The sequence below is a fragment of the Drosophila gunungcola genome, unplaced genomic scaffold (assembly GCF_025200985.1).
Source record: "Drosophila gunungcola strain Sukarami unplaced genomic scaffold, Dgunungcola_SK_2 000001F, whole genome shotgun sequence".
NCBI lineage: Eukaryota > Metazoa > Arthropoda > Insecta > Diptera > Drosophilidae > Drosophila > Drosophila gunungcola.
In genome coordinates this window covers 5268938-5281158 of record NW_026453197.1, presented here as the reverse complement: position 1 = coordinate 5281158, position 12221 = coordinate 5268938, and the positions used below count along the sequence as shown (strand labels likewise).

At 36.5% G+C, this 12221-nt stretch overlaps 4 protein-coding genes across 4 annotated transcripts; all 4 read right to left on the bottom strand.

Annotated features, from left to right (window-relative positions):
* Window positions 1–152: 152 nt before the first annotated feature.
* Window positions 153–1114, bottom strand: LOC128263425 (odorant receptor 33c). The gene is given in 5 exon segments (XM_052998461.1): window positions 153–334; window positions 337–402; window positions 405–523; window positions 586–763; window positions 766–1114. Coding segments are annotated over 5 exon segments (894 nt in total).
* Window positions 1115–1717: 603 nt separating this feature from the next.
* On the bottom strand, window positions 1718–3444 carry LOC128261656 (odorant receptor 33b). The gene is made up of 2 exons (XM_052995443.1): window positions 2717–3444; window positions 1718–2129 (listed from the first exon to the last, which is right to left on the bottom strand). Exons 1-2 carry the CDS (start codon window positions 3442–3444, stop codon window positions 1718–1720), a joined length of 1140 nt encoding a protein of 379 aa, XP_052851403.1.
* A 462-nt stretch (window positions 3445–3906) lies between these two features.
* LOC128263424 (odorant receptor 33a-like) lies at window positions 3907–5208 on the bottom strand. Its single transcript, XM_052998460.1, has 2 exons — window positions 4484–5208; window positions 3907–4321 (listed from the first exon to the last, which is right to left on the bottom strand). The coding sequence occupies exons 1-2, from the start codon at window positions 5206–5208 to the stop codon at window positions 3907–3909; spliced, it is 1140 nt and encodes a 379-aa protein (XP_052854420.1).
* Window positions 5209–6953: 1745 nt separating this feature from the next.
* On the bottom strand, window positions 6954–11975 carry LOC128261606 (odorant receptor 33a-like). The gene is made up of 3 exons (XM_052995387.1): window positions 11873–11975; window positions 7713–7830; window positions 6954–7425 (listed from the first exon to the last, which is right to left on the bottom strand). The coding sequence occupies exons 2-3, from the start codon at window positions 7808–7810 to the stop codon at window positions 7011–7013; spliced, it is 513 nt and encodes a 170-aa protein (XP_052851347.1). The 5' UTR covers window positions 7811–7830; window positions 11873–11975; the 3' UTR covers window positions 6954–7010.
* Window positions 11976–12221: the final 246 nt, after the last annotated feature.

The following is a 12221-nucleotide window of genomic DNA, read 5'->3' as shown; positions in this document are numbered from 1 at the left end:
ATTCTGCGTGGCAAACTGTTTATTTGCGTATCGCGACGGGGCCAATCAATAAAATCTTATTTTCAGCGCGTTGATTGCTCCACTTTCGCCCAATTTTTGGTGGGGGCGAAACCAATAACAATACGGTTGCCAGTTTCCAGTTGCCGGGGTAGCTATTTAATTAACCATCCACTCTGTATACCCTTCATCTGCACCACAACAGCAAATAGGGAGTAGGCCATCTTAATGTTTGCGAAAAAGGCATTTAGATTGAGCTCGATGATGCCGCCCGCCTTGATAACCAGTTGGGTAAAGGCGAGCAGGTCGTATCGATGAGCCCGCGACTGTTCGTACTATTTGCCACCTCCTCACCCACCTCGCTGGCGAAGAAGCAGCTGGTAAAGAGCTGCAGCGAGATGGTGTCGAGATGGTGTCGCTCACAAAGAACAGCACGTAGGACACAATGATGCACAGGGTGACCCCGCAGCCGCCCAACTGGACGAGCTGCACTTCGCTGATGGTCCGCGACTGCAGGTGGTGGAATCTGGAAGATGGGAATGAACCAAACATTTTTATCCTGGCTAAGCTGGATAAGTTTAAGCCTACTTGGCTACAAACATTAAAGTCTCTTTAAAGAATGATTTTGTAACTATTAAAAATAGAAAATAGGCGGGATATATAAGCTGCCAGTTGCCGCTAATGACCTGGACGAATAAACCAAATAGGAAAACCACATAAATCAGGCCAAAACTTATGTAGAGGCATTGCGTTAAGCGTTTAGCACGTGAGCCGGGTAATAACGATGTTCCTGTTCGCTCGAGATAAACGTATCCAACTGTTCGATCAGGGATTCCAGCTCCACGATCCCCGGCAGGTAATACAAATGGGCCACATGCTTCAGGCTGCAGGCCACACAGGTCAAGGACATGGACAGGTTCATCAAGAGGTCCTCCGGAGACAAATGCCCCAGAAGATGCAACAGCAGATGCAGTGGGAACCACAAGGTGACCAGTACATGCAGCACCGCCACATAAAGCTGGACACGACGGCAGGAGTCGTTGAAGAACGTCGGCACTAGCACCCGAATGCAATACCAGAACGAAGGATAAAAACGAACACTATCGATGATGACCATTGTTCTTTTAATGGATATTTGCCGGTGAGCTTGCAGTTTTTATGCAGTTTCCGTTCCTGTTACACTGAGGGAAATCAAAACACTTTGGACATATCCATTTTGACTTTTAATATTAAATCATCACATATGTATGCAATGGTGACAAAATGATCTATAGATTTGTTTTAAGGACCATTTTATATTTCATTTAGAAGCAAGCTGAAGCTCAAGAAAAAATGCAATTGTAACCCATTTATTGTATGACTTTTTACTTAAAAAAATCAAATTCTAACTTAAATGTAACCCCTTTCTATATAATTTAGAACATAGCTTAAACATATAAAACATGTAGTCCAGATATTTATTTGTTTAAAGGATCATTATTTATTTAACTTCCCAAATTGCCAATGTTTTATAAAGTTTTAAATCATTTTCTCTTTGAAGATCTTTCAACATAAGCTTGTTTACGCTGCCATTTTTTTTAAGTGCATAATCCAACGCTAAATGGCATTTAAACGATGCCAATGCAATTTTCATAAAGCCTGCGTTAATGACCGCCATCAGTGGTAATTTAAATTAAGCGAGCATGCAAATGGGTGGCCAATGACGCCAGGGGCCCACTCATTATCGCAGCGACATGGCCAGTGTGAAGAAGGAGTAGGCCATTCGCACGGTGGCGAAGAAGGCATTCATGCCGATGCCAATCATGCCACCGGCCTTTATTTGCACCTCCGCCAGGGTGAGTTGCATGAAAATCAGGAGGGTGCGGCAGTATCCCCGCTCCATTCCCAGCCAGTTGCTCGAGTATATCGCGTGGGTCAGCCTGCTCATCTCGATGGAAATCAGGGTGCCGTAGTAGCAGCACGGAAATAGTTCTAGCACCATGGATAAGAAGTATACGCCGTAATAGGTCACCGCAAAGTTATTTTCCGCAAAAAACAAAATATTGACGAGCGTTATGGAAATGTTGACGCCACTGGATATAAACTGGCCGAGCTGGGATATGTTCATGGTGCTGCGCAGCAGTTCTACGATTCTAAAAAGAAAACATATTAAATAGACAACTTAAAAAAAAATTGCATTAAAATAATAAGTCGTAATCATTATTTAAATTCGCATATTCTTTGTGTATTTTAATAGAACTTAAAGTGTATTATAAACATAAAAAAAGCAACTTCGGCAAGCCTAAATTAATATACCCTTTCTACTATTGCCAAAATAAAATATTCTTCAAATTATTCTATATTGGGTTATGCTTAAAAAGAATAAAGCAAAGTCAGAATTTCTCGAACGGTCCAAAAAAAAGTTTCAAAATGTGTTTTTGATTGAAACCTATGTTTTTAGCAAGTATTACAAATTTAAAAAAAAGGAATTTGAAAATTTTTTATAAAAAAACTGTTTGTCCATCTTAAATGAAAGTTTTTTGTCATTTTATTTTCAAAAATGGACTGATTCAAACAAATCCAACGGATTTGGAAACGTTTCTAAAAACTCATTTAGAAAAAGTTTCTTTGATCAAAAAGTTATTAACAAATCCCTTTTTTATTAAACTATTTACATTTTGTATTAAACTAATAAAATTAAGGGCTGAATGGATATTAATAACAAAAGTAAAAACATTACTTCATGAGTTTCCGGTGGTCCTCGATGCTTTCGATTAATTTCCTGGCGACTGACGAATTTGATTCCTTTTGATCGTGGCCTATTCTACTCAAACGCATTGCCAAAAGTCTCACATGTCCAGCAACCACGCAAAATGTCATCGGCGGATAGGAGTCATTAGCCAGGTTCTGGAGTATTGCCAGACTCACTCCGACTATTTGGTATGTTACACTTAGCCAAAAGCGTAGCTCTGAGGCCTGCACATCGTATGGAAACCAGGCCGGATATAACAACTTGTGACCACCGCCAAAAAGAACGGATGCTATCGCCGAAGCATTGGACAGTCCATAGGCCACAATAAAACTTTTCCAAATAAAATTCGCCTCGCGTCTTGTGTTTTTATCAAAAAACTTGCATTCCTCGTCACTCAAAGCTCGCTGATCGAGCTCTTTAAACAGGACTTCAATTGTTTTAATCTCTGACAACTTCGCACGGAAACAAACAAATTTAAAGCTGGCGAAAAAGCAGGCAGCTGTGATTGGTAGACCTTTGCAGACATCGCCAAGTGTTCTTTCCATAAATAGGCCGAGAATCAGATGAATTGGATACCAAAAGGTCACAAAGACTGTGATCAACACATCCAGCAAACGGTTCAGCGGAAAATGGCTCTCCAAACCCAAAAGACGCCAATATAACCAATAGGCTCTATAGATATGCTCACTTCTGATGACTGGCGATTTCAACTCCATGTTCGACACAATTGGCCAAGTCCTCAAGCATTTCCTCTTTTATACTCGTATCTTGACTAAATTACAGTCAATCGATGTTCCGCCTACCAATTTGCTGGCTCCGTGATAGCCCTATAATTTTATTTACCCAATTCACACCTCTAATTTAGTAACTGTTTTGGGAGTAATTTATTTATTTAAAAATGTCTCAAAATTGTAGCAAGGTTTAACACTTTCAGGGTGGCAACGTAAATAAATATTTAACGGTTGAGTGACAACAGTTTATTGATTGACAATTGGTGCATAAGTGTAGTGTTATGAAATATAAAAATACCTTGCTTATTAAAGGTAGCAATAGTAAACGTTTGTATAGTGTAATATAATTTTGCCTTGCAGGGTTTTACAATATTATATTGTGTTCTTAATCGTCATCACCACAAATGTGATAATTTTTTGAAGCTTGCAATAATTGGAATGAATTACTTAGAATCTAAATGACATGGCCAAGGTGAAAAACGAGTAGGACATTTTGACTGTGGAAAAAAAAGCGTTCATGTCGATGCCAACAATTCCTCCAGCTTTAATGTTCACAGGGACAACCGCTAGCTCCATTAGTATTATCAAAGATCGGATATATCCACTATCCATTCCAACCCAATTGCTGGAGAAAATGGCGTAAGGTAATTTATCGAACTCCATCGACATCAGAGTTCCGTAGTAACAACTTGGAAATAGCTCTATAAACATGGCCGCAAAGAACACAGAATAGTAAGTCATGGCAAAATTGTTTTCCGCGAAAAATAGGATGTTGACGAGCGTTATTGAAATGTTAATTCCGCTGGAAAGAAACTGACCAAGTTGTGTGAAAAATAAAGTGCTGCGGAGCAATCGAATTATTCTGCAATAAAAAGTAATTGAGATATTTAAACTATTTGACCATTTTTTGTCAACAATGTATTTAAAAAAAAAATTGAAAAACATCGAAGTTAAATATATTTCTAATGAATTTTTTGTCATTTGTCTTACTTCTTTGTATGATATTTAAAAGAGGGCTACTTACTGCATAAGTTTCCTGTGATCCTGGATGCCTTCGAAGAGTTGCCTGGCACTATCCGCTTTTGATATTTTCTCGTCATGCCCAATTCGACTCAAACGCATTGCCAATAGTCGCACATGTCCTGTGACCACACAAAATGTGATTGGGGGATATATGGCGTTGGCGAGGTTATGCACGATTAATAAACTGGACCCAACTGCTTGATAAGTAAAACTAATCCAAAAGCTCAATGCGGAGGCTTGAACATCGTAGGGAAACCAACCCAAATACATTAGCTTTCGACCACTACTAAATAAACCAGCGGCAGTTGCAGTAATTATGGCCGATATGGCAGCCACCAAATAACTTTTTGAAATCATTTGTGCTTCACGTCTTGGTCCTTGATTGAAATGTATACGTTCCTCATCACTCTCAGCCCGCTTATCCAACTCTTGGAGCAATCTTTTGATGGCTTTAATCTCAGCTAGCTTCCAACGAAAGCAAACAAATTTAAAGGTGCAGAAAATGCACTCTGTTGTGAAATGCAGGCTCTTTAATACATTTGCTACCGGCTGATTATATATTCCAAGTAAAAGATGCATTGGGAACCACAAGGTGACGAAAAAAAACATTGTTAGATCCAGAAGCCATCGAAAGGGATATTCGCCCTCGACTCCCAAAAGTCGCATATAGAGCCAGTATGTTTTATAGAGATTTTCACTTTTGATTACCATGCGGGTGGACTCCATTTTTAAAATAGTTTACCAAGCGTTGCTGCCGCCTTTTAAATTAACAGATAAAACAATTACAATATCTGTGTGTGGTAGGATTAAAAACTCTTTTCTTTGCTAGATTCTTCTTGCGATCTTTACAATTATAACAAAGTTCTGTTTTTTTTTTAAATCCGATTTTTGTTTACAATAATTTGTTAAACAAAAGTGTACCCATTTAAATTTTAGTGATCTTTAAAACCACATTTTATCGATTTCTATGCGTTGTTAAAAGGTGTGTGCCTTAAATGCAGATGTGGTCAGAAATTCCCACGAGCGAATGCAAAAAAAACTCGAGAACTTTGTGGTATTACGCGACGAGCGGGTGTTCATCTTTACACCTGTAAATCAGAACTAACATAAGCTAACTAAACCAAAACGCTTCGGAGTGGGCTTTGACTCGGATAAATGGGAGCGAGCAAGATGGAGATATCTCGACACTGCCACAAAAATTACTTGGTGTGTCAATCTATATTAACAAAATAAAATATTTGTTTTTCAAAAGTCCTTTGAATTTATGTATAACACAATTTAATAGTTATTTTTCAAAAGTCTTTCGATTTTTATAAAACTGAAAACGTATTTTCAAACATGTAGACTGGTAAAAATGTTATGTTTTAAAATTTAGTTTGACTGTCTTAAAAAAGATTTCATTATCCGAAAACGATTTTAATGTAATATATAGATTTGAGAATTAACTTTTTGTAAGTCCCCTAAGGGAAAATATTCAACAAATAAATAAAAAATCACAGCTAAAAAAAATTATTATTAAATTACTATTAAATCTTCGACCTTCCCAAGGTTTTTTTTTTCTCAGTGAAGAAAATTTGTACAGTCAAGGTACAAAGGGATAGGTGTTAATTGCTCAGCACCAATTATGTGTAAAAAGAGGTCAACAATTACCAATTTATGGAACGCCGTTTTAACATTACATATTTATTAAACCAAAACTGTCTCTAAAAACAATGACCGTCATGCGTCGTTTTCAACTGTCTGAAAAATGGAATTGGATTCGCCGGGTGTATTTCCGTCTGTCATTTTCTATTGCAGGTAAAATACAAGTCGTAACGGGCCGGACCTTGCGAGATATGATTTCCCATTTTTTATTAATCTGAATCCAAACTCTTGCAAATATTTCTTTGCTATAATTTGTTCGACACAATTGGCCAATTCCTCAGGCATTTCCTCTTTTATACTAAATTACAGTCAATCAATGTTCCGCCCACCAATTTGCTGGCACCGTGATAGCCCTATAATTGTATTTACCCAATTTACACCTCTGAATAAGTAACTGTTTTGGGGGTTATTTATTTATTTATTTAACACTTTAAGGGTAAACGTAAATAAATATATAAAGGTTGAGTGACAACATTTTATTGATTGACAATTGGTGCATAAGTGTAGTATTAAGAAATATAAAAATACTTTGCTTAATAGAACGCGTTTTGGTAGCAAAAGTAAACTTTTGTATAGTGTAATATAATTTTGCCTTGCAAGGTTTTACAATATTATATTGTGTTCTTAATCGTCGTCACCAAAAATGTGAAAAGGTTCTGTCCACTTATGGAATTTATTCTGAAATCTTGCATGATGCTTGTAATGGATGCTTGTATGAATTAAAGAATGGTATGCCTTAACAAATTAATGTCCTTATAAAGCTTCTGCTCAGTAATCTCACTTACAATTTGGATCTTAAATAGTGTTTCTAATATATTAGTTACGCCTTTAAGTGAAATACTTATAATAATTGTTTGAAGCTTGCAATAATTGGAATGAATTACTTAGAATCTAAATGACATGGCCAAGGTGAAAAACGAGTAGGACATTTTGACTGTGGAAAAAAAAGCGTTCATGTCGATGCCAACAATTCCTCCAGCCTTAATTTTCACAGGGACAACCGCTAGCTCCATTAGTATTATCAAAGATCGGATATATCCACTATCCATTCCAATCCAATTGCTCGTGAAAATGGCGTATGGTAATTTATCGAACTCCATCGACATCAGAGTTCCGTAGTAACAACTTGGAAGCAGCTCTAAACACATGGCCGCAAAGAACACATAATAGTAGGTCATAGCAAAGTTGTTTTCCGCCAAAAATAGGATGTTGACGAGCGTTATTGAAATGTTGATTCCGGTTGAAAGGAACTGACCAAGTTGTGTGAGATATAAAGTGCTGCGGAGCAGTCGAATTATTCTGCAATAAAAAGTAACAATATTTAAACTATTTGACTACACAGGCATTTTCTATAGTTTCGTCCCACAATTTGAAATCAGAAACTTTACTTATTTTATTTTAACAAAATACTTTATATACTTTTAAAAAATACTTTATACCTTTACTAAGAAGAAAGGAAGCAAATATTTAAACATTAATTGCCAATAAAGAATTTAAAAAAAGTGAAAAACAGTGTCTCTCTACTATTTTCTATTCGAGCTATATGATCTAGTCGTCAGATCCGTATTTTAAAAAGGGCTACTTACTGCATAAGTTTCCTGTGATCCTGGATGCCTTCGATGAGTTGCCTGGCACTATCCGCTTTTGATATTTTCTCGTCATGCCCAATTCGACTCAAACGCATTGCCAATAGTCGCACATGTCCTGTGACCACACAAAATGTGATTGGGGGATATAAGTCATTGGCGAGGTTATGCATGATTAATAAACTGGACCCAACTGCTTGATAAGTAAAACTAATCCAAAAGCTTAATGCGGAGGCCTGAACATCGTAGGGAAACCAACCCAAATACATTAACTTTCGACCATTACTGAATAAACCAGCGGCAGTTGCAGTAATTATGGCCGATATGCCAACCACCGTAAAACTTTTCGAAATCATTTGTGCTTCACGTCTTGGTCCTTGATTGAAGGGTATACGTTCCTCATCACTCTCAGCCCGCATATCCAATTCTTGGAGCAATCTTTCGATGGCTTTAATCTCAGCCATTTTCCAACGAAAGCAATAAAATTTAAAGGAGCAGAAAACGCATTCTGTTGTGAAATACAGACTCCTAAATACATTTGCTACCGGCTGATTATACAGTCCAAGTATAAGATGCACGGGGTACCACAAGGTGACGAAAAAAGACATTGTTATATCCAGAAGCCATCGAAAAGGATATTCGCCCTCGACGCCCGAAAGTCGCATATATATCCAATACGTTTTATAGAGATTTTTACTTTTGACTACCATTTTTAAAATAGTTTACCAAGCGTTGCTGCCGCTTCTTTTATAGTATGCGCCTTTTAAATCAGCTTATGTAACTTTAATTGCTTTAATCCTTTAAAATATTTATGTATGGTAGGGTGAAAAAACTCCTTACTTTGCTGGATTCTTCTTGCGATCTTTACAATTATAACAAAGTTCTTTTTTTTTAAGTGCGTTGTATAAAAAATTCTATTGTTGACAAAGCCAATTTTTAATTGCCACCAGTATTTATCGATTTTTATGCGTTGTTAAAAGGTGTGTGCCTTAAATGCAGATGTGGTCAGAAATTCCCACGAACGAATCAACAAAAAAATCGAGAACTTTGTGGTATTTCGCGACGAGCGGGTGTTCATCTTTACACCTGTAAATCAGAACTAACATAAGCAAACTAAACTAAAACGCTTCGGCTTTGACTTGGATAAATGAGAGCGAGCGAGATGGAGATATCTGGAGATACCGCCGACACTGCCACAAAAATTACTTGATGGGATCAATATTTTAGTTATTTTTCATAAGTCCTTTGATTTTTTGTATAACACAATTTAATACTTCTTTTTTTTTTAAATTTTTTTTGATTATTATAAAATTGAAAACGTATTTTTAAACGAGTACACTGGTAAAAATTATATGTTTTAAAATTTAGTTTTAATGTAACATACAGATTTAAGATTTTACTTTTTGCTAAGAAAAGATTCAACAAATAAAAAAATATCAAAGCTGAAAGTAAAACAAATTTAATCAATATTAAACGTAGATAACAATAATGCAATTTAAACAAAGAGAAATATAAAATTTTATATTTGTTGGTTTGTTTGGTTTTTTTCTGAGTGAAGAAAATTTTTACAGTCAAGGTATAAAGGATAGGTGTTAATTGCTCAGCACCAATTATGTGTAATTAAAGGTCAACAATTACCAATTTATGGAACACCGTTTTTAACATTACATATTTATAAAACCAAAACTGTCTCTAAAAACAATGACCGCCTTGTTTCGTTCTCAAGTGTCTGAAAAATGGAATTGGATTCGCCGGTTGTAAAATGTCCGTCTGTCTGTCATTTTCTATTGCAGGTAAAATACAAATCATAGCGGGCCGGATCTTGCGACTATAAATATAGCTCCCAAAGTTAAACTGTTTTATACATTTTTAAAATGAAGTCGTTCGACTGAACCATAAAGCTTGATAGAACCGATATCGACTTTACTTTACTTTTGGTAAAATTAACGCTTTAAAATATAAAAAAAAATCTGTTCGTTCCTACTTATAAAATACCTGCAACTGAAAAAAGACTTTTGGATAAGTTCCATAGTTTCTTTAGACGGGTAGCCGAAGATGGCTAGATAAAGAATAAATATACTTTGGCAAGGGTATAACGAAGAACTTGACTTTTAAGTAATACATCAAACTTGGACAAAATTTACCATTTTACTTGCTAAAGGAAAGCGTACTAAATGGGCAATAAAAATGCAGTTAAAAAGTCGAGCAAAAATGGCTTTTTAATCTTTCTTGCAACTGCAGGGACTTAGTTGCCATAATTTGACATTAAAATCTCCAAGCTGCAGCTGCTGGCAAATAAGAAAAGGAACAAAAGGCAAGTTTGCCTTTAACTCGTTTAATGTTTTATGGCTGACATCGATGACTTCTGTATGCAAATGTTTATTCAGGAAAGCTACTCAAAAAACATTGGCTTAGCTTACATTGTCTTTTGTGATTTAAAAAATACTGGGTCAAGGAAGTTTCCAGCGACTTGGTTTTTGTGCCTTTCTTATTTCCACACTCTAAGATTTTTCACGATTTTTTGTCAAGCTTTTGCCCTTACATTTTCAGCCGATAAAGTCAGTCAAGGCTAGAAACGAAAAATGCCTGTTCTTTGTTCCAGCAAACGTTGCGTATACGTAATGCCAAAATGAACAACCATGACAATGACGAAATAACAGCGCGCACAAAAAAATGTTACAAAAATAAGGAAGTCACACAATTCTTCGGATACGCGTTGAACAGCTTGAAAAGTGTTATTCATAGAAATGTTGTGCCACTTCTTTGGACACTCTAATTCTCTTTAATTTAAACACTAAAAATAAAAATAAAATTTTGATTTAATATAATTCCAAAAGCATTATTTTAGCTGCATGTGAATTAATTCCGAGCCCTAAAACAATTATTTAGGGTACTTCGTTACAATTTTACATACTTCTAAAAATAAACAATATACCCGCTTTGACTGACGGGTATAATTAAGAGGCAGCTGCAACTTTTTTGGCAAACTTTTTGTGTTTTTTGTTTGCGGTCGGCCCCACTCCACCGGAAGGAAAAGTTGCAAAGTTATTTGATTTGAAATTTTTTTGGAAAAGTTTCTCTTTTCTATATGATTTTTTGGCTTCGACTGCCTTCTGAGTGCGTGTTTATGTGCCACTAAATTAATGAAAATCACAACAACTGTGTGCAAAATGTAATTTAATCTTATTTTTTCCCTCACTTAGGCTCGAGGGCAACTGGCGCGTGGCCTGTGATAAACTTCTCGAAAAGATTTCCGGGGGCAGGAGTGAGTTGGCAGATGTATTCTGGTTTTATCAGGCGAAACTGACAGTTTTCAAATTTATCAAGCAGCCGAAGGCGGACTCATCTGGGCAGGGTGTTCAATTTGTGATAGGCAAGGTCACACGGTCTTGAACTTGTCGTTTTGTTTGTTCTGTAATTTATTAGACTTTCCTTCGGTCCATCTTAACTGCTTAGCATCAAACGTTTAGTTTTTATTATCCTTTGCGAACTAATTTTCCAACCCAAGATAAACACCAAAGAAACTGTGTAAACAACTAAATTTTCACTGGGAAATTTGCGCAGAAATTCAATTTTAAAAGCCAATAAAACACAACGCTTTTATCGCTGGATAAGCACGTAGTAATGTGGTTTCCCTGCTCAGTTGCATATTCGCAAAAATCTCGGTGCTATTAAATCCCCGAAATGTGGAGAATATCAAAGCAATAAAATGCAGCATAAAACGAGAATTTTGCTATGTCTTTGCTCTACACCACAGACAAAAAAAAAGTGCCAAAGAAGCGAATGTCGGCAGTGTCAGCAAACTTTGGTTCACCAACCATTTTTCACTTGTCATAAAATTGCATAAATAATTTTTAAAGAACTCTTTTATTGTGGTTCAAATTTTGTATTAAGCAGAACAAGTTCGTTGTGATTTAAAAAGCTAATACTGTTTTATATTTGAGTATATGGCATGCCCTATTTTAAGTTTTAGCATATATGTTTAATACTATTATAGTTTCCCACAGTCTGTGATATGAAAACTCCCATGGCATTCACCACATCCAGTCTTTGTTTAGATTGGACTCTAAGGCATTGTGTCAAGTAATTATTGCTTTATCGCTGTTCTTTATGTTTCGTTCAACTAATTTTAAACGATTTTTCACAGCGGAAATATTTACCAGAACTGCGCCGAAAACGGTTTGTGTTTCTTTCGCTATATGGTTTTAAATTTTTTTGCGTTTTATTTTGTAGACCACTAAAAGGTCACGGGGCTGAAGTGAGTTGGGGGCACCAAAATCGAGTGTCGGTTGTCGGCGGCATGGAGCTTGCATGAACTGCCAGCTGCGTTGCCCGTTTGTTTACTCAGTCTAGTCGGGGTCTGTGGATGGACTCGGGTCTGCTCAGTGTGTTTTTTTATCAGGGGCGTCACCCAGAGGGGCCCTGAGTTCTTTGCCCAGCCAACAATCAGATCATGCGCGATTTAACGATGACCGGAGTCAATAATTCCGTTAAACAAAAGGAACAAAA

Excerpts from the sequence above, each read along its gene's own strand:
- LOC128261656 (XM_052995443.1), bottom strand. The coding sequence starts at position 3,444 with ATGGAGTTGAAATCGCCAGTCATCAGAAGTGAGCATATCTATAGAGCC. Across the intron at positions 2,130-2,716 it reads GACCACCGGAAACTCATGAA|AATCGTAGAACTGCTGCGCA; the intron begins GTAATGTTTTTA and ends TTTTCTTTTTAG.
- LOC128263424 (XM_052998460.1), bottom strand. The coding sequence starts at position 5,208 with ATGGAGTCCACCCGCATGGTAATCAAAAGTGAAAATCTCTATAAAACA. Across the intron at positions 4,322-4,483 it reads GATCACAGGAAACTTATGCA|AATAATTCGATTGCTCCGCA; the intron begins GTAAGTAGCCCT and ends TTTTTATTGCAG.
- LOC128261606 (XM_052995387.1), bottom strand. The coding sequence starts at position 7,810 with ATGCGTTTGAGTCGAATTGGGCATGACGAGAAAATATCAAAAGCGGAT. Across the intron at positions 7,426-7,712 it reads GATCACAGGAAACTTATGCA|AATAATTCGACTGCTCCGCA; the intron begins GTAAGTAGCCCT and ends TTTTTATTGCAG.